Source organism: Cnephaeus nilssonii (genome assembly GCF_951640355.1).
Source record: "Cnephaeus nilssonii genome assembly, chromosome: 22".
Classification (NCBI taxonomy): domain Eukaryota; kingdom Metazoa; phylum Chordata; class Mammalia; order Chiroptera; family Vespertilionidae; genus Cnephaeus; species Cnephaeus nilssonii.
This window is the reverse complement of record NC_137093.1, coordinates 25631157-25652944: the sequence shown is the minus strand read 5'-3', so window position 1 is coordinate 25652944 and position 21788 is coordinate 25631157. Positions and strand designations below refer to the sequence as shown.

The window sequence follows — 21788 nt, the reverse complement described above, 5'->3', positions numbered from 1 at the left end:
CTCGAGGTATTTCTCAATTTCCCTTGAGATTTCTTCTTTGACGCATTGGTTGTTCAAGTGTGTTGTTTACTTCCCACATATTTGCCAACTTTCCAGTTTTCCTTTTGCTATGGCTTTCTAGTTTTACCCATGTGATCAGAAAATATACTTGGTATGATTTCAACTTCTTAAATTTCTTAAGACTTGTTTTATAATCTATTCTGGAGAATGTTCCATATGATTTTGAGATGGTGTATTCTGCTGTGGTTTGGTGGAGTATTCTGTATGTCTGTTAGGTCTAATTGGCTTATAGTGTTCAAGTCCTGTTTCCTCCTTGATCTATCTGGTCACTCCATTATTGAAAGTTGGAAATTGAAATCTATTATTATTATTGTGTTACTATCTATTTCTCACAATAATTCTGTCAGTTTGCTTCATATATTTGGGTACTCTGATGTTATGTGCATGTATATTTGTAATTGTTAAATCTTCCTGTTGAATTGCCCTTTTATCATTATATAATGTTCTTCTTTGTCTCTTGTAAGTTTTTGACTTTAAAAGTCTATTTTTTCTGTTTTCTTTTGGTTACCATTTGCATGAAATATCTTTCCAGCCTTTCACTTTCACCCTATATGTGCCCTTATATCTAAAGTGAGTCTCTTGTAGACAGCATATAGTTGGATTTTGTTGCTGTTGTTTTAAATATATTTTTATTGATTTCAGAGAGGAAGGAAGAGGGAGAGAGAGAAACATCAATGATGAGAATCATCCATCGGTTGCCTCCTGCACATCCCACACTGGGGATTGAGCGCAACCGGGCATGTGCCCTGACCAGGAATAGAACTGTGACCTCCTGGCTCAACCACTGAGCATGCGGGGCTGAGCTTTGTTGTTGTTTTTATCCATTCAGCCATTCTGTGTCTTTTCATTGGGGAGTTTGATCCATTTACATTTAAAGTAATTACTGATAAAGAAGGACTTACTATTGCTATTTTGCTAATTATTTCAGTTATGTCCTATAATTATTTTGTCCCTCTTTTCATCTCTAGCTGCCTTCCTTTGTGTTTTGTTGATTTTTTGTGGTGATATGCTTTGATTTCTTTCTCATCTTATTTTGTTTGTCTTCTACAGATGTTTTCTTTGTGGTTACCCTGGGGATTACATATAACATCTTATAGTTATAACAACCTATTTTAAGCTGATAACTAAACTGCAATTGCATACAAAAACTTTACTCCTTCCCACTTTGTTATTGATGTCATAAATTACATCTTTTTCTATTTTGTATCTATTAACATAGTTCTATAGTTATATTTTATACTTTTACCTTATAAATTATATACCAAAATTAGACAGTCTACACACCACCATTACAGGATTCTGTATTTGCCTTATTTGTCTATATATTTATCTTTATCAGAGAACTTTGTGGGATTTTTTTAAAGGTGATTTCTGCCCAGCTGGCATGACTTAGTGGTTGAGTGTTGACCTATGAACCAAGAGGTCATGGTCTGATTCCCGGTCAGGGCACATGCCCAGGTTGTTGGCCTGATCCCCAGTGCAGATGGCATCCAATCAATGATGCTCTTATTATTGATGTTTCTCTCTCTCTTTCTCTCTGAAATCAATCAAAATATGTTTTTTAAAGAATAATTAAAAATAAAAGGCATTTAGCCCTGGCTGAGTACAACTGAAGTCTGCCTCTGGTTTCTCCTGGACTTTGTTCTCTATGGCTTTCCTTTGTTGATTCCAACTGGATCCTTTCATTGTAATAAACCACAACCATGAGTAGAACAGTTTCTCCCACATCTTACACGAGTGCTTCTGCTGAATTATTGACATGACTGGGGATCATTCATGTTGCACTAACTAATCTACTGGCCCACTGTTTTAATTAGGCCACATGTTCCTCAGGACCAAGCTTAAGTTCATTTCCACAAGCATTTAATGAATGCCTTTTATTTGCTAAGTCACAGGAAAGCAGAAAAACTCAGAAGTCATGCCTTGGCCTACACCTTGGCATAGGTCTCTTCCTCTTCATCCTTCTCAATCTAAGTGGTAGAAATCATAGATATAGGAGATACTATGTTCATTCTTGTTTCCAATTTACTTCACCCAACACATCATTCTACATCTTATTCTTCTGCATTCTAGATCAGGCCATTCTTAAAGGGAATACTTAGTTTGCAAGGTACTGAGTTTTTGTGTTAACTTTTGAAATTTATTTTTAAAAGATTTATTGAAGTATAATTTATATACAGTAAAATTCACTCTTTATAATCACCCTGAAAAGTTTTCTCATGCTTCTTTTTGGTCAAGTCCCCTCTCCATTCCAAGTCACTGGCAACTGCTGTTCTTTTTTCATCCCTATAATTGTGCCTTTTCCAGAATGGTATGTAAGTGGAATCATGTTATGCATTCTTTTGTACCTGCCTTTTTTTTTTTTAACCTATCAGAGTGCTTTTGCAACTCATGTCGATTTATGTGGTTTGTTCCTTTTTATTGCCCAGTAATATTTCATTGTATGGATGTACCATGATTTATCCATTCACCAATCATTGGACAGTTGGTTGTTGTTTTGTTTTTCATTGGACATTTCGGTTGTTTCCAGTTTGGGGCTGTTATGAATTAAAGTGCTATGAATATTCTCATTGAGGTGTTTGTGTGGACATGTTTTTCTTTTGGGTAAACACGTAAAAGCAAGTCCTGTGTCACATTGGTAAGAATGTTTTTAAGAATGTTAAGAAATTGCCTGTTGTTTTTTTTTCTCCAAATGGCTTTGCCATTTTTTATTTGCACCAGCAAGTATGAGATGTCCAGTTGTTACTCATCTTCATCACCACTTAGTACTGCCAATCTTTTCTAGTTTTAGCCATTTACAGGGTATCTGTAGTAACTCATTGTAGTTTTCGTTTGTATTTTTTAATGATAATGCTGAGCATCTGTTCTTATGCTTATTTGCCATTTTTACATCTTTAGTCAAGTGTACGTTCTTTCATTCATTTTTAAATTGGGCTGTTATATCTTAAGAAATTATGAGTTGATTATATATTCTGGATAGAAGTTCTTTATCCTAAATGTGTTTTGCAGCTGTTGTTTCCATCTGTGCCTTATCTTTTCCTGAAAGTGTTTTTTGATGATCTCTAATTTTTAGGAAATCCAATTTATCAATGTTTCTAATGGTTAGTGTTTTTTTCTCCTAAGAAGACTATGCCTAATGTAGGGCCAAATTTTTTTCCTTGTTGGTTTTTTCCCTAGACATTTAATAGCTTTTTGTTGTTTTGGTTTTTTGTTGTTATTAATACTCACCTGAGGATATCTTTCCATGGATTTTTTGAGAGTGGAGGGGTGGGGGGAGACAGAAACAGGTTCTTTCCACCAAACTCGTGTTTTTGAGGCAGTGCTTTAGGGGTTCTCTGCAGACATTTGCTTCAAATGTAATTTTAAATATTAAAAACCATCTTTAATATGTACATGCAGGTGCAGAACGGGCATTCACTAAGGCTGCCTGAGACCTCACAGTAAGGCCTTCATTGCTGTGCTTATGTGGGCTTCTCAGGGTCGCTGATCTAGAGGGCTCTAGTTCAGTGCTGTGATCACCAGCCCAGCTGCAACTCCATGCTAGTGGCTTTCACCATAAAATAATTTTAGTGATTATAACCACTGGATGATTCTTACTTGACATGTGAAGGATAAGGACTGAAATATTCTATTAACCTGTTTTTATCAAGCATCTACTTCAGTCTTGTCAATAATAACCAGAGATTGCAGGCAAGCTGTGACTATTACCATTTGCAACTGATTTTCTATATAGTCAGGATTTTTTCTCCATATCATACAAATTCAGAAATAAACTGGATGTTAATTTGCACTAGTCAAAAATGCTCCCCCCGCAACCTCACTGATTTAGGACAGTGTTTTGACTTGAACTTAAAATATATTACTAGCTTGAATTGTCTAAGTAATTGTCTATGTATATCTGAAAGGTTACAAGAAAAACCAAAAAAATTGGATTATATCAAAACCTTTGATTTTGGTTAGGAGGGAGAAAGAGGGTTTAAGACTTTTGGTAACAACTAAGCTCTTTTCCAAGATTTCTGGCGTGGCTAACTCCAAGAGGACTAGGTTAAAGTGACTATTTATCTCAGGCTGTCTTCTAGAAGCACTGAAGAAGAGGGGTCAGGAAAGAATTTTTAATTCTAACTTTGCTATTTATTCACTGGGAACCCTGGATGAGTCTTGGCTGTGCCCTAAGCCTCACCTCAGTTTCAACAAAAACCAGGAGGTTGGACTAAATCAGTGATTCTGAACACCAAAACCTTTTTTCAAGTCAGATTTCACCTAGAAGCCGAATACTGAATGGGCCTGGGGCTCCCTCCCCATGAAGGCCTGACAGAACAGCAGGAAAAACATGACACTAGATAACCTAAGGCCTTTTACTGCTAAGTCAGTACTCCATACCCCCTGCTGCCCCTCTATCTCCCAGACAGACTAAGGGGCCGAGCTGATTGATCCCTCATACCCCACACACTGGTCACAGCATTGGCTGGAGAACCTGAACCCAGGGGCTACACAACTGTCTGGGGGTGAAAATGACACATTTATTTAGTTTTAAATGGTCACTGAGGCTACAGCAGAATCAATGCTGTTACAGTAGGCAAGCACTTACTGTCAGGAGCAGCACAGTATATTTCTTAAACAGCATCCAAGCCTCATTGGTTACGTGTTTGTGTTTTCTTTTAATCTTATAAATCAATTGGGAGGCAGTTAAAGACCAATTTTAAATGCCAATATAAAACAAGTGTCACTGGAAATACAATTGAAATGCAACTGCTATGAGCACTATAAGTTAACTAAGAACTCGGGTCTGAATCAAAAGACTAAGTGGTAAATAAAATACAAGAGCAGCATTTCAAACCTTAATTCCCATTTTAGAGGGTCCCTTTCCTCTTCCCATACCCTTCCTGCCTCTGTCCTAGCCAGAAAGAGCTGTTTGACGGGTTGGCAGCTGGTATCTGCATGGAATGAACTCTACACACAGGAGTGGAACAGAGTGTCAGTGCTGGTTATGTGCTCGGGACAGCGGACAGCAGGGCTCATGTTTGAGTCAGAGGCTTAGAAGGGCTGCCTCCTACTCCTGCCCTCCAGAAGTCTTGTCAGTGACCACGAATGTTCTTAGAAAACGTAGCTGAGCAGCTGGGACTCAGCTACTATGTTATGCCAAGTTCAGACAGAGAGTCAGGGCCCTGCAACCTCTGGTTATTATAGCCCAGGGCCCCCCTTTTTAACCCTGCTATTAGCCCTACCTCCGCTAATGCAGTCGGGTGGTGCAGCTGGGGACAGGCCACTTAAGCCAGCTAATGAAATCCTGAGAAAGCACCTTTCAATCAGTTCTCATTCTTAAAGGATCAATAGAGGGCAGGGCTAGAGTTAACTTCAATAGGCACGGGGTCTCCTCCTCTCAATGTGCAGCAGCCAAGTATATCAAGGACAACTGCCTGTAATCTTAATCCCCACTTGATATTCTTTAATAGCCAGAAATTACTTAACAAACCCTAAATAATTTCCACTTTGTTCATTCTCCTTTACATCTGCCACAGTACCTTTTTAATTCTTAGAATAGTCTTTGCTAACATAGAAATGAACAGGGAGCATATTAGCAAAATTACTGAAGAAAAATTTTCTATACATCCTCACTAGAGAAGCCCAGTGGATTAAGGCAGCCCTATCATTTTTGGGTCTGGGAGGAGGAGGCCAAAGTATAGAAAGAAGGGAAACAATGAATGAGTACCAGGATAGGAAGACTCAGAGCAGCTCAGTCACTGTTACTGCCCATTCCTTCAGACCAAATTCCTCCACATGACGGCCCGAAGAAAGCTGGCCTTGTCCTTGAACCACAGACAGCCATCTTCACAGGGCAAGTCCTTGCCTTCAGCCCACGCTATGCAGGTCTCTGCAGCTCTCCACCTGTGGGCATCAACAGACTTGCCAGGTTCTGTTGGTGTTTGAACTCACTGAGGGTTAAACCATGAGACCTCAGACACAATGGGAGCTGTGTATAGACACACCTTGGCTGGGAGACAGAGTTTTTACAAATTGGTCTGAATAGACTGGTGGGCTCCCTGCTGGACTGAAGCAGCTGCGACAGCAGCTTCTCCTCCCAGAAGACAGGCTAATTCTCAAACAGGGGTGGAAGGCACTTGCAGCTTTCACACTGGACCCAGCTGAGCTGTTTTTAGTGCTTGTGTTCTAAGCAGAGAGAACATCCATCCAGAAATTGACCCTGGAAAGCCTGCCTCAGAGTTAAGGCCCTCAGAGGGGCTCTGAGCAGGTCCCTTTTCAACAAAGCCCAACCAGCACAGCATGGAGATACTGGGCTGGGGACCCGAGCTGAGCACCACTCAACACCAGCCTTCCCTAGGGAAGGACTGCACAGCGTACCTCCCGAGGGATGCCCAACAGTGATACATGCGGAAAGAAAATCACCTCTCTGTGCAGAGGAACTAGCCACGACGTGATTAGAAGCTATGGCCTTGCTCGGCTGGTTGCACACCTAAGGAGCAGGTTCCTCCCAGACCCCTGGTTAGGCACATACTCCAATCACATCCCATTCAGTTTGTCTGAAGTCTCTCATCCAAGAACACACAAAAGCTCTATCTTTGTTTTGTTTTGTTAGTCCTCACTAGATTTTTCCCCCACTGATTTTTAGAGAGTGGAAGAGGGAGGGAGAGACAGCGAGAGACACATGAATCGGTTGCTTCCCAACTGGGACCAGGGATCCAGCCTGCCACTGAGGTACGTACCCTTGACTGGAATCGAACCTATGACCCTTCAGTTCCCGGGCTGATGCTGTAATCACAGAGCAAACCGGCTAGCCCCGTGGTTGGCAAACTGCGGCTCGTGAGCCACATGCGGCTCTATGGCCCCTTGAGTGTGGCTCTTCCACAAAATACCACGGCCTGGGCCAGTCTATTTTGAAGAAGTGGCGTTAGAAGAAGTTTAAGTTTAAAAAATTTGGCTCTCAAAAGAAATTTCAATCTTTGTACTGTTGATATTTGGCTCTGTTGACTAATGAGTTTGTCGACCACTGGGATAGACACCCTCCCCCCAACATCTTTCACTCGACTGCTACAGGTGCAGCTGATGTTCCTTGGGTAGGTAGGGTTAAGGAGCCAGAGAATTGGTTGCCCTGAAATCAGAGCAGCAGCAGCAAAAAAAAAAAAAAAAAAGCTTGGAGGCCAGAGGTAGTTTTACTGACTGTTGATGCTCGGTTGTTCAGATAAGGAAGAACCACTTGATTGTTACGGTGCCTGACTGCTTCTTTAGCTTTGGAAATGTTAGGGGCAGAACCACCAGGGAAATGTGTTTCAGTGCTTGGGCATCATGGTACAGTTCCTTGCCAAGGTCCAGAGTGGAAAAGAAATCTAGTTTTCCTTTGCCAAAGGGATAAAGGGGATAAATCAGAAGGGAAAAAATCGGAACGTGTTAGCAAATGCTACCATGCGGAACACTAAACTTTATTCACTTTATTTATATATTTAACAGTTCTAAAGTATTTACTTCTTGCTTTGACAAAAAATGAAAAATATAGGAGCACTGTCTGACTCCTCTTTAGGAAAAAAGGGTTATATGTACAGCTACGGAGAGTTACGGCTCCTCCTTTACATACAAAGGAAAATATTAAAAAAGTGCTTCATTGATCAAAAAAGGGCTAAGAGCTGCAAGCATTTATTCACACTGTACATCAGACCCAAGAAACCCGTATCATAACCTCTTGGCACCTGTCACTAAGAAATGCACAATCTTCAATTAGACTGACTTCTCCCTTTCAGCACGGGAAGACCACACAGAGTGTGGAGAACTACACCCTGTTTCACGAAATTCACTCCAAACTCCGCAACCTGCTGCCACTGGGAAGTCGGGCTCGTGCTCAGGTGCTCTTGGCTTTGCCTGGATTGGTTGCTCCAGGGATGGCTTCTGGGCCCCATCTTAACCCTAGCCAGGCACACACAGGAGCCACCTTCCTGAGACAGAGCTTGTCTTTGAACAGGGAACCGCTTCCAGAAAGCGACAAGCGTTCCCTGGTCTCATCCCCGCCACTCACAATCCGCCTTGTGACCACTTAGCAGCTTTAGCAGACCCAAGCATGGCCCTACCCCGCAAAGGGAGGGCAGGCACAACACATGGATGCCAACCAAGATTACAAAGCACAGACCTAAACTCTCCACCCTTCCCCATACCCACCTCCACCACAAATATTCTTGATTTAAGGCTCTTTTGGGACCACATCAAAGCTTACTGAGGGAAGGTGCCCTGAATTGCTTACGGGCTGTGTCACTTCTGAGGACTGCAGTCGCCCAGTGGCCCTCACTGCTGGCCAGCAGCACAGGAGCAGGGCAGGAGGAGGAAGGCTGATTGTATGGGACACGCCCCATTTCCAGAGGCTTGAACTCTAAAAGGCTGATTCTACCCCTTAAGGGGGAGGTCCATGATTTGTTTTGGGAGTGGGGGAATTTTTGGAACCCTGAGTCTGGATTTCCCTGTGGTAGCCAAGACAAGAGATTGTTTGGGGGACCAGGTGCCTGGGCTCAGGGCAGGCTTTGGCCTTGGCCACAGCAACAGACTTGACCAGTCTGCACTTCCATGCCCCAGAGTGGGAAGCACTACACAGCCTGGCGAAGAGGCAGACCCAGGACAGTGAAGGGAGCCATAGATCAAGTTACACACAATCCCACGGGGAGAACATGCTGGCCACCCGGCCCCTCCCCTCTCACTTGCCTCAGAACAACATACACCTCCCTTCCCCCAAAAGCCAATCTCCTCTGTCTGAGGTGGGACTGGCCCCTGGCAGGAGGGAGAGGGCACCCAGGGCAATGCTCTTGGGGAAGAGCTTCCAGCCTCCTCGGCAGCCAAGGTTTCCAACCAGCTCTGACGTGGCGTGAGGAATGGGCACAAGGTTAGCACTGGCTCTGCCCGTGCACTTCTCAGGCCTCCACTCCCACTCTGACCAGCCTCCTTCCATCCTGAGAAACCAGCCCCCCCTCAGCATCGCCTAACAACAGGCAGCTTTATGGTTACATGGGGCCTGGCAATCTCTGGTATTCCATTAAAATTTTTTCCTTTTTTTTTTTTCCCTCAAGACAACCAGGGGAGCATTTTTCTTTTGGGGAGGCAGAGGGAAGATGGAAAGGAGAGAAAAAAAAAAAACAGGAAAGAAAAATCAATCTACAATCCAGTGGTACATCCCAAATTTCTGTCACTCTGCACAGGTGGTTCCAAGCCCCCATTCCAAAGTGCACGGGCCTCTCGGTCTGTCAGAGGAACAGCAGCTTGGCTCTGCCTGCCCCAGGTCACGTAGCTTCAGTTTGAAGTGGCAGCAATGGGCTTATCCAGTTCAAGGTCAATGCTGGAGCTCGTGGGATGTAGGCTGCTATAGCAAGACTTGCATACTCGACTGGGTTCAAAGAGCTGCTGGCTGGGAACTGGAACCTTCTGATTACAACAACTGGAGCAGAATACATTCCCACAATTCCTTGAGGTGAGGAGAAGAAACAAAACAATATTAGTTTTGGTAGCAGATATGGGTGGGGAAACCAACTTCAGAAGACGGGAATTAGTTGTGTGCAATTCAAGTGTGCTGGAGACTCCTCTAAAGTGAACTTTCGTTTGTCTAGCCAAGAAAAAGCCAAGCAGAGAGGGGATCCCTACCTATCAGTCACAGCCTCATCACTATGGCTCAAGGTTACCAGGTCTACAGGAGGATGTTGCTCAAGAGAGATCTGTGAAAGCAAATGAGCCCGGGGCAGAAGCAGCTGCTAGCTCTATGGGTAAGTCCTGGCCCAGGAAAATCCAGCGGCCACACCCACCTGGGCAACAGCCTCTATGTAGCGTGTGATCACAGAGAGGCCAGAGTCCAGTGGAACTCCCACAAGCCCTGCAGATGAGAGAAAATACCCTGCCCAGCTAGGGCGTGAGGAGCTTGGCCAAAGGACCACTGCCCCAGAGGCTCACAGGCAGCAACAGCAACATGGAGAGTAGATTGCTGCCATCTAGGACTGCTCTGCGTCCAGCATGCAAAGCCAGAGACAAGCAACCAGTGACAGACACATGCTCAGGGTGAAATGACAAGAACACAGATGAACACACATGCACACATCCCCTTATTAGATAGGTATCAGTCAATTATGGCTCACTCCCCTGCCCCCATGCAACTCCAGGGACTATCCGCTCTACCTGAAGGCCTAGCTGGTACCCAGGCCTCATGCCTCCCCTCTCCTTCTCCACTTGAAAGCCGCCTCTGATGTGTGTGTGCAGCCCAGGTCTGCACACCCAAACAAGACACCTGTTCACAGCTAACAGGAAAGGGAACTGGGAGAGGATGACTTTCTGCCCGCCTTACAGGACAAACCAATCCCAATGAGCCAAGAGCAGGAGATCCAAGGAGCCTAACGCAGCTCGCCAAAGACGGGGAAAGCAGCAAAGGGAAATTCTTCTTGGCCAACATCACTCACTATTTTTTCATTTACGTTCCTCAGAATGCAAACCCAGTACTGGATTAAGGACCAGCTAGGCACAGAGGAGAGAATACAGAATATCCTTTCAGGACAAAAAAAAAAAAACACACCACAAAAGGAAAAGTCTAGACACAGCGTAATGAAAGGACAGAAAACTAAAACACACAAAACTTCTTCTGGAATGCAGTACTTCACAACTCTGTTCTGAAAAGCGTAAGTCAGCAAGAACCTGTGGTTACACAGAAAAATTACCTAAATCTGTTTTTGAATATTTACATTTATTTAACACACCTGCTACAGTTCAGCTCAAAAGCCTGACATGAATGTGATCAAGCTTTTCAATCTGACTTCAGGGGATCCTGACAGACCCTAAGTGGAGCTTTCCCTTCAAGTCTTCCATGTTAAAACAGTTCTCTGGAAAGACAACCTCTGTTCATTTCTGGTCTCTTTGGAAGAAAAAAAAAAGAAGAGCAGTGATGCTGTTTGACTTAGAAGTCATTAGCATTATTCTGGCATCTCGGAGAATGACTGCCCCCCCGCCCTCCCAAAAAAAACCCTCTAAAAATCCAACAGGTTATCCACAAGACCTGAAGCACTGCTGCCTGTCACAAGCAAGATGGCTGAGTGCAGGGCTGCAGCCTGACTCAGCCCTAATGGTCTGCTCAGCCGGCTGCTTTGGTTCTCCCGGAAGCCACCTGCCTGCCTGTGCTCCCAGCCCCAGGTTACATCCCCATGAGTGCAGAGAGGGGGAAATGGCGCGTTAGTGTGAAGTTATTGTAGCTATGCAGACATCACAGACATGTTGTTGCAAATGCTCACCACGTTTGATCAACACGGTCAGTGTCCCTGCAAGGAGGGGAGAAAGAGCTCAGAGGAGAAGCCAACCAAAGACATTTGGGCTTGGGGTGCAGGGTAGGGAGATACATAGTCCTAAAAGTATCATTACTAGACAAAGAGGTGATTCCATTTTTTGTCTGGGATCACTCAGGTGTGTAAGCTGTACCACGATTCATATAAACTTCCTATACCAAGAACACTGACCATCCTCTAGTCACCACCCCAGGTGGGGCCAAGCATCAGTAGCAACTCACTACCCAACCACGAAGGAAGGAAGAAGTCAGGAGCCTAAAGGTTTAAAGACTGTCCTCCGCTGTCCAGCTACTATCCCCAGCTACTTTTGCTCACCACCAGCAAAAGGAAACCAAGTCTGGGGTCAGGAAACGGTAAGAAGTAGGAAGAATGAAGTTCCCTGCCCACAACTGGAAAACTAGTTTGCTCACAGCAGCCATGTTGAATGGGAAGCGGTTTTATTTTAGGAATAAGAAATGGTGATTTGAGTGGTGGCTATTGCTCCACCAATCTGGGAAGCGAAACAAAAAGGGACATAATTTGCACATTTCAAAATTCAGTCATGATCATTTTGAACTGGAAGAAAGACACCAAATGCAGTTCTGCAAACACCAATTTCAGAGGCACAAAGCGTAAGTTAGAAGTCCTATGGACCAGGGGCCTGTCTTAAGACAGAATACTGCCAGCCAGATGCCTGCATCTCTCCAAGGTATAGGCTCCATGGACCAAATCTCAACCCCACACCCTGGCCCACCACACCCCCCAGTGGCACCTGCAGTGGTGTTTCCTGCTGGCGAGCCAGAAGGCGCTGTCACACGCATAGCAGTGGGCAGCCAGGTGGTCAGGGAGCCAACGGGTCATCTGGAAAACAGATGGGGCCAGGTTAGTAACAGGAAATGGGCCATCCAGCTGTTGCCAGCAGAGCCATGCTGGGGGCAGCAGGAGTCACAAAGACCAAACTGTCTCTGGGGGCACCAGACCAGCAGGTCTGATGTCAGCAGTACAAGAAAGGCGTCCAAGTCATTTTCCTAGAGGGGACTCCAAACTCCCCTGAGATAAAATGGTAGGCAGCAGCAACTTGGGTCACTATGAGAGCTGGCAAAGCTCCAGTTCATACAGGCAATGAGGAGAGAGGGCCAGCTCGCTGAGTCTCCCTGGCTCAATAATTTTAGGCTCCATGGGGATTCACAGGCGCGGAGATTCACAGAGGCTCAAGGCTAAGTGTGCTATGAGGTGATTCCTTGCCCAGGGGAAGGGGGTAGGGATGGGGGTGGAGAAGAACTGCAAAACAGTTGCATGGATGGCACTCAGAACAGGGGCTGAGCCTGTACCTCCGTGTCCTGTTTATCCACCTGCTCCCAGCTGGCTTCAGAGAAAATCTCTGTGCTGCAGCGAGACAAAGAGTTCTGATCCAGATTGCTTTCCGAGTCGGGGATTGAAGTCTGTTGGCAAACAAACACAGCTGAAGAGAATGAACCTGGTCTCCTTCCTGAAGAAGAAGAAAGGGCTTGGAAAAGAAGAGGGAGCACTGGGGACTTTGGGTGGGCCTTGGTGTTAAGGCTGCCGAATCTGTAGGTACAGTACATCAGCCATCAAGAACTGGGTTGAGCAGGTGCAGAGACAGGGTTGAGCTCAGCTGGAAGAGAGATACACAGGTCTAAGGTTGTGTGCAATGATTCTGGGCCTTGGATTCCAGGAGGTGAGTGGGGCAGAAGTGACCAGGATGGAGTGGGAACTCAGTGTCAGCTGCTCCAGTGGGCCTGTCAATCCAACCCTGCCACTTACACCTGTGTGTTGAAATGGAGTGCTTTGGGCCTGTCCTCCTTTCTCTGAAGGACTCTTGGGAAAATGAGAAATCATTAGTGTGAAGGAAAAACTGAGGAGACAGTTGTAATTGAAAGTCATTGATGAGCCCGCCTTTAATGTACGCTGACTGCCTCAGAGCCAAGTTCACACTTGTCCATCCACACCGAATACTTGAACATTAGCACACCCAGTAAGAGACAGCCTCCTTGATAATCTCCCCTCAGTACCCCCACTTCGTTACCAGGCCCCATCAGTGCTAATGCTAGAAATCAATCACTTCTCCATTTCTACTGCCATCACCTGCCACAGAGTAGATAGGAATACCTGTTAAAAAAGAACCAGACTGCACCGGGACAGCCCATGTTGGGAGGGCAGGTGGGTGGGCGGTGCTACCAGGGCAGGACAAGCTCTACCATTTAATAGAATATTGGACATTACCCTACAAATGTCATTCTGCCCAGGAGTTTATGCCCTTCGATCCTCTCCAGAGTCTTGACTAACCCTGTAATGAGTGCTAGCTCTCTTCCTTATTCTAACTGCCTGAATAGGACACCCGTGGAAAGTAAGCAAGGCAGGAAAGAAAAAGGCAGACTGCCATTCACATGGCTGCCTTTCCAATTCTTTGAGAAATCTGTACAATCACCAGGCACCAGTCACAAAGGGTGTCCAGCCTCAGTGTGCCCTGTTTCCTTGGGCGGCCGTGAAGCACAGTGTACTCACCACTTCATCCCCAAAGTCCCCATTGAAGCGTAGAGAGCTGGTCAGATACTGGCTCTCCAGGCGACTCCTCAGCTCTTGGACTTGTTTCTTCAAGGTCTCCACTTCCTGTTGGTGGCCTGATTCAATCTGACGCAAGCGCTGTTGGATAGTGTCCGTATACACAGGCATGCCGTCATCGTCCAGGTGGCTGCGAGAAGGCTGGTCAGGGCTGCCAGCTGCAGATGGCCTCCCTGTCTGGCTGTGTAGCCACTTGTGGTGCAAGTTCCTCGAGTGTAAGTGGGCAGAGCTGCAGCTTATAGCAGAGAGCTGGCAGCTCAGTGAGTCCTTGCTCCTACCAGCCTCCCCATTGGCGCAGTGACCGTTGGGGGTGGGGTAGTCCTGGAGGCTGCTCAGCCCTGGGGGCTGCTCGGAGGCCTTGTTTTCAGTCTCTGGGATACCATTGCACACAAGCCCCTCTTTACATTCAGCTACAGGCAAGGCACAAGGAGAGCGTGCTGGGCTGCGGGTGCTGCCAGGGGAAGTCCTGTGCACCACAGGTCCCACTAGGGGCCTCTCGGCCAGGCTCTTCTCTGGAGGCCTGGGCTCCATGGCTTGAGGAAGCACGTCCTTGCCACTAAGCCTGCCACTGTTTACCAGGCAAGGTCTGTGAGGAGGCCCACTGTCTGACTTCACTTGATCTTCCATTAACATGTCCAAAGAACTGTCTATGTGTGGTCCTCTGCCCTCAAATGGGACTCGGGAGAGCAGCGGAGAACTTGACTGTGAGGTACCATAACCAATTTTTGCATCAACTGGGATTGTAGTAATTGCTTCCTCCCTATCCTCTGCGATAGCTCCTATTTGAGGCTGTTCCACAGGGACCTCCTGGACATCCTCTCCCATGGGGGGCTCCTGGAGAGGGCTGGGAAGAACACTGTGCCCGCCCTGCTGGTCAGGAACACCCTGTGAGGCGAGAGGAAGGCTGCTGCCTGGAGGGCTCCTCAGAACAGCAGGATCCAGCGGTGATGCTTGATGAAGCACAAGGGCTGAGTCCTCAGGGGCCTTCCCCCTGCTGTCTTTATCTGAGAGCGCCTCCTCTGTGCCCTCCTGCATCAGGATGCTCCCCCTCTGGACAGTCTCCTCTGCCCCACTCTCCTCTTTGGTGGCCTCTTGCAAAATGTTCTCCATCTGCCCCTCAGCCACTCCAGCTGCAACAGAGAGCTCTGCGCCACCCAGCACTTTGGTTGGCTTGCCCAGGCTGTCAGGATCAAGGGGCTCCTCTCCAGGACCAGCCAGGCTGCTTAACTCCAGGGAGCGCCTGTGCTGGTGCTCCTGCCACTTCTCATTCAGGCTGGGGTCGCTGCTGCGCCGGCTGGCTAGAGGCACCGTGTTGTCGCAGGCTGTGGTCAGATTGTCAAATGATCTAGTCTTTGGTAGCCTACAACAAAGAAGTCGGGGGAAATGAGACTCTGAGGCTGATCAGATGGAAAGTAGGAAACAAGATTTTTAACAGGTTGTCATTTCATAACGGGGTCCATTATAACTACTCAAGGAGCTATGGCGTCTCTGAAGTGAGGCTCAGACTGCTAGAAAGGCAAAGCTCCAGGACCAAGCCTTCTGTAAGTCTGCAGACTTCCTCCTGCACCACCCTCTACCCCATGCCCAAAACATACAAATAAGCTAATAGCAAATGCTATTTTAAGAAGTCCTCCTTTATGATACTACTGTTTCTCAACTAGTGGCAAAGGAAAGTAAGTACTGCTAATTTTCTGATATATATCATTTTAAATTAATTTATTACTTACAGTCTAAATTCAATAAAGTTAATTCAGTGGCTGAAACTCAAGCCAGAAGGTCACAAGGAATCCAGAGGATTTACAACATCACTGAAAAACTGCTCAGTGCCTGCAGCAGAGCGATGTAGTGGCAGGACCCACTGAGGCCTTATACCTTTCCTGAGGAAACTTCCGAGAGCTAAGAAAACACGTGGAGCCAGGCAATGTCAGGATCTCTGACCAACCCTGGGCATCCTCACAGAGGAATAAGGCCTTGGCATCAACTCTGGGCTCACCGGCTCAGGAGTGGATCGTCAGGGCTGCTGCCAGGGGCTGGGTATGGTGCACAGCTGTCATCCACAGGGGTGGACGGGGATGGGCAGGGCAGGTACACTGCACTCCACAGCATCAGGTTACGCACATGGCACACAGGGTACAGCACCTGAAGAGAGGAGAGGACACAGGTTTCCACAAGTCCTTAGAGAGATCTAGAAAGAAAGGCCAAGAACAAGCTCCAGGCCGGAACCACCAGCAGTTCTTGGCCAATCTCCAAAGGAAGTTAGCATCAGTGGATACAAGTCTATTTCCCAAGAGGGCCTATATAAGTTTAGACTTTTGGCAACATTTTTCACCTGAGAGGCTCTTGTAAGCATGAACACTTAAAGTATTTCTTTAAAAATCCATTTCTCAGGTCACCTTTACTGAAAGACTGACTCATCAGCTTAATTGGTTGCTTTTTCTACATAAGTGAGTCATTTCACTAGATGGTGACTGTTCCCTGGTACAAAATCTTGAAGACACTGGCCTATTTTATAGGATCATTTTAATTAATCATGTGACAAGGAGGGACATTTCTTCCTGTAGTGTTACTTTCCCAGCAGGCACAGTGAAGGAGAGAAGCAGTTACCTCAAATCTTTTCTCTCTACTTAAATGTAGTGAAAAGCACATTAATAGTCCAGCAAAGCAATAAAACCTCTGATTAGCCTCCTTTCCATTCTTTAGAATTTAAGCTGCATTCTGACAGAAGGAACATGACCGTACATCAGCACACAGATGTAAGTGCCCCCTTCTCGGCTTAACAGAAGGTATTCCTTTGAGGAACAGAGTCTCAGAGGGAGGGCCTGCCAGGTCTCCATGTCGGCACAGAGATGGACACACATGCTAATGGCACCGAGCTTTCTCTCTGGAACAGAGGCTGCTGTGGACAGCACCGCCGGATGGCACTGTAGGTGCTGGGCGACAGGTGGCAGCTCCTGGGCCACCAGGGCCACCTGGGCCGGCTCCAGTGCCTCTACCACTCACTGGGCAGAACATGCTAGGAGTAAGTGAGCTCTGGCGGAGCTGCCAGGAGAGATTCGTGTTCCCAGTGGCAGTTGTATATGAAATCAGACCACCCCGAATAAAAGTGGTCAGAAGCAGGTCAGAGCATCACTAAAAAACAGGTCTTTCAGGACAAAGTGATAGGAAAAAAATGAACCAACCCATCCAGAGACCACAGAGATGCCTTTGAGAAAATAGTCACTACTGAAAAAATGGCCCCACCAATAAATTCCTTCTGCTGATCAGAGAGGAAAGACTGAAGGATACATACGGCTTCTGACTGAGAGGAATACAGTAGGTTTTTGAAAGCCTTGTTGCCTGCCCGAAGCAGCGACCACACGGAGCATGTCCGTTCCTGAGTATGCTTTTCCCCTCTCTCCTTGGCGTTGTTGCACAGGAATGTTCCAAAGAGGCAGGAATAGGTATGTTGCACCAGTTTCACCTATGGGAATCCAATGAGCAAAATCAAGCAATAGGGTACATGATTCTCTGGGGCAAGTTCTTCCCAGACATCCCTGAGAGCAGTTCCGTTCACACTCGGTAAGGATGGGAGAACCAAGTAAAACCACGCAATAGCCACCTCCTAACAGTGCCAACCCCAACCACCATGACTCCTAAATGGAAAGAACAAAGACATAATTGGCATACCCACTCCTCCTGCCTCCCTGACAAACGGTCTCTGAGGTCCAAGTTAACAGTCACTCTCAAGAGTGACAGCATATAAACTGCATACAGGAGCAGGTCAGTGTGCAACCCAAGTCTGAACTGGGAGCACACTTCTAAATGCTTTCATTCAACAAGTGGTTACTGAGCATCTCACATACTCCAGACATCTCTAGGGCTGATATTCTCAATAATCGGGTAGCTCTCCTACCCTGATGGAGCTTATTCTAGTGGTGAAAGAGGGATGGCCAGTGGTATGGACAACAATAAGGCAGAGAAGAGGGACAGGGCAGTGTGGGACAGCCTCCCTAGCCCAAGCCTTGACGGAATGAAGAGCGGTCATGTGGGTATCTGGAAGGGAAATGCTCAGCAGAGGTGACAGCAAGCACGATGATCTTAAGGTGAGTGTATGCTTGTGATTTCTGAGGAACAGATGGAGGCCAGTGGGACTAAAGGACACCGCACAAGAAGAATGGCAGGAAATGAAGCTAGACAGATAACCTCCGAGGGAGACCTGCGGGCCATCATTAAGGACTTTGACTTTTACTCTGTAAAATGGAAAGTTGGAGGTTTTTCAGCAGAGGAGTAACATGGTCTGTCTTCTGCTTTAGAAGGATCCCTTTGGCTGCTGGATTAACTCTCTTAAATTGGGGCAGGAGGTGATGGTTTGGATGAGTGTGGAAACAGTGGAGACAGCAGTAAGTAATCGGGTTTTAGATGTATTGTGAAAGCAGAGCTGCAGAATCTGCTGAAAGACTAAATTTGGAATGTAAAAGAAAGAGAGGAAATACAGATAGAGAAGCAGCCTACAGGCTGGGCCTGGGGCATTCCAAAATTCAGAACTGGGCAGATAAAGAGCAACTGGCAAAGGAGACCGAAAGGACCAGCTAGCGAGGTAAGGAGAACTATGAGACAGCGCATGCTGGAAGTCATTTGTTTCAAGTGTTTCAAGAAAGAAGTGATTAAACTATGCCAAATATTAATGGATCAAAGATGAAGACAGTCAAAAGGTACAAACTTCCAGTTATAAAGTAAGTTACAGGGATGTAACATACAGCATGGTGACTATAATTAATACTGAATTGCATATTTGAAAGTTGAAAAGTTCTTGATACAAAAAAATAACTATGTATGGTGAAGGATGTCAACTAGAATTACTGTGGTGCTCATTTCACAATATACACAACTATCGAATCATTATGTTGTTTACCTGAAACTATGTTACATGTCAATTACTCCTCAATTTAAAAAAGAGATGAATGTACACAGACTGATGGAATTTTAAATAAATGGGAATTAAGTATTTTTTAAAAGATGAAGACTTAGAGCTTATCACTAGATTAGCAACATGAAGTTCACTGGGCACCTTAACAAGAGTGGCCCTGATAAATTGGTGTTGTGAACACCTGATCGGAGTAGGTTTAAATGGAAAGATAAGATTTTGAGATAGTAAATGTAGAAGACTTGAGCTCTGCTGTGAGGAAATGAAGTAATAGCTAGAGGGGGCTGCAGGACTGAGAAAAGTGTGATGAGATGAGAGCCACTATACCATGTTTGTATGCTGATGGCAATGACATGGCAGAGAGGGAACTATCCATGCTGCTGAGCGGAGGAGAGGAGACAAGAGCTGGTGGACAAATTGGGCGGGGGCGGGGGGGGGGGGGAGAGGCCTGCTGGAAGAAGGAAGGGTAGTGTGTTCTTTGTCAAAAGGGAAGGACAAAGAGTGTGGGACAGATAGAGGGGGTTTGGCAGGTGAACTGGAGAGAGCAGACAACATACTATTGATTCTATTTCTGGCTGCTATTTAAGGCTTCTATCATCCATTTTAAAAGCTTAAACTTTAAACCAACTCAAAGACTATACAAACCTAGTACACCTAGATTCAAGGAATAAACACTTGTTTTTTACTGTTTTCTTAATTTTTAAAATGGGAGAATGACCCCTCTTAAATTCTAAAAAGGATACACAGATTCAAGTGAAAACTGGCCCACTATCATTTGTATTGATGCCCCCACCAATTTAGAAGGTCCCCAAAATGAAGAATCATATGCCCAAACTCACAAGGAATGCTTCATTGAACTCAAAAGAGCAAGGAAATTGCCTCTGAAGCTGATGAACACAGTCAAGCCACTGCAGAAACACTGGGCAACGCTCGTTCAGATCATCTGAGTTCTCCCCATGGCCACACCGATCAGCAAACTTGTGACCAAAATCTAGCCACTCCATCTCCACAAGGACCTGGAAACCCTGCAGGGAAGCACACAAGAAGGACCATTGGTGCTTGTCTGTCCAGACTGTGACAGCCCTGAGCCTGGTATCACTAGCAGTGAACCCTTTAACAGCCTCCCACTAAGCCCATCAAAAGAAGCCCTGGATCCAGCCTCAAGGCCAAAGGCTCATCCCTGATAAGGTATGTTTAAGCCAATTTTCCCATTCCCTCAACTTTGTTCCATAATCATCAAAAGGGTACTAAGCCTTTCCTGAGTTAAATGTATATTTTTAGCCTTCACTCGCTATATAAAAGTAACTATTTTTGCCCTAACTGGTTTGGCTCAGTGGATAGAGCGTCAGTCTGCAGACTGAAGGGTCCTGGGTTCGATTCTGGTCAAGGGCACATGCCCAGGTTGAGGAATTGATCCCCAGTAGGGACGTGCAGGAGGCAGCCGATCAATGATTCTCTCTCATCATTGATGTTTCTATCTCTCACTCTCCCTTCCTCTCTGAAATCAAGAAAAATATATTTAAAAAAACAAAAAGTCACTATTTTCCCCTAAATTTCTTTTTTACTTTTTAGTGTCTTTCGTGTTATACCTACAAAGAAAGTAATGTTTGTAAAATCTTTCCTAACCTCTGATTTACATATGTTCGGGTACATTTATGGTTTTTCTTACATTTTTAACCCAACAGGAGGTTATTTCAGAGTAGAGCTCTTTCTTCACAGAATACTGTGGTAATACTTATGACCACAATAAGTATACCAAGATTCTCCTATAGAAGCCCCATTTTCTTGGGGTAGTGAAAACTTTTCCAAGTAGGTAGACTACAAAGGAAAATATGCTATATTCTCAATATTTGGTTATCTAAATCTGCGCAATTTAAGAGGCAAGAACTGTGGCAGGCACCACCACAATTTAGCTCAAGGTAAAGGAGCAATGATTTAAAACAAGAAAATTTCACTTTCATTAGACCTAACCACACAACCAAAACTGATGATAAAGCCCTCTAATGTGTCCCCCACTCACCCTGAAGTACCAAGTCCTACTCCCTGGATGCACCCACCTCTATGGTTCGGTAATAAGGGTCCAGCAAGAGCTTAGCCAATGCCACAATCTGGGGGGTGCGGTCCCAGCCATCAGAGCAGTGCACTAGCACTGGTCGCTGATCTCGATCCACAGCATGCACTACCAAAAGTGCCGACTTCAAAAGCACAGAGAGGTGATGGAGCCATTTTGTGCTTTCAAGAGCCGAGAGCCAACTATAAAAATAAAAACAGAAGGGGATAAGGGAATGCTGACTCGTCTCATTACTTCACTGTGTCATGCCAAATAACCATCAAATTAAACAGCAATTCCCAAAGACTTTCCCTTCAAATAAACATTGCCAAAGCAAACAGAAAACCTGTCTCTGTGTCTTCATAAAACATGTACAAAGATGATGCCCAAACCCGACTATGCAGTAGAGCAGCGGTCGCCAACCTTTCGGACCTCAGGGACCACTGGTTGGCGACCGCTGCAATAGAGGAGAGCTTTAGAAATAGGGCGGCCATCAATAGGACCACTTTTTGTTTCAAAAATCTTATGGCTAATTTCCCAGGAAATTAATATTTAATATTTTTTAGTCTGTGATAGGTATATACCCAGTTTAAAAAAACATATAGTTCTGGAATCTTCTCTTGAAGAAAATGCAGCCACTTCTGAGATGTAAAACAGAAGATATTTAGATATTTATATTTAATGATCAGCAACTTGATCCAACAAGTTTTCAAAAAAAAGTACAGAAAATTCATTTAACAGAGACTGGATTCAGCCAGGATCTAGAAGACCCTTTATTCAAAAGGCCTTTAGGAAGTATCAGATCACAAGAATTGCCCCTTGAGAGTAATCACAAACTGATCACACTTGTCTTTTAAATGTTGACAATTTGTTTCTTGTCATGAATTCCACCCTCCTCTCCCCCCGCCAC

The 21788-nt window shown here is 45.4% G+C and overlaps 1 protein-coding gene across 6 annotated transcripts in view; it reads right to left on the bottom strand.

The window, feature by feature from the left end:
• Window positions 1-7475: 7475 nt before the first annotated feature.
• MTMR3 (myotubularin related protein 3) overlaps window positions 7476-21788 on the bottom strand; it is an 84784-nt gene continuing 70471 nt past the window's right edge. For 2 of the 6 annotated variants that reach the window (XM_079763340.1, XM_079763341.1), the window contains exons 13-21: window positions 20886-21081; window positions 19668-19853; window positions 17215-17385; window positions 15919-16064; window positions 13869-15285; window positions 12674-12784; window positions 12115-12203; window positions 11313-11339; window positions 7476-9511 (exon numbers count right to left, since the gene is read on the bottom strand). In XM_079763340.1, coding sequence (XP_079619466.1) covers window positions 9340-9511; window positions 11313-11339; window positions 12115-12203; window positions 12674-12784; window positions 13869-15285; window positions 15919-16064; window positions 17215-17385; window positions 19668-19853; window positions 20886-21081 — 2515 coding nt within the window. In that variant the 3' untranslated portion in view covers window positions 7476-9339. Of the gene's footprint in view, window positions 9512-11312; window positions 11340-12114; window positions 12204-12646; window positions 12979-13868; window positions 15286-15918; window positions 16065-17214; window positions 17386-19667; window positions 19854-20885; window positions 21082-21788 lie in introns of those variants that run through there. The other 4 variants (XM_079763342.1, XM_079763343.1, XM_079763344.1 and 1 more) reach the window with 4 other exon arrangements.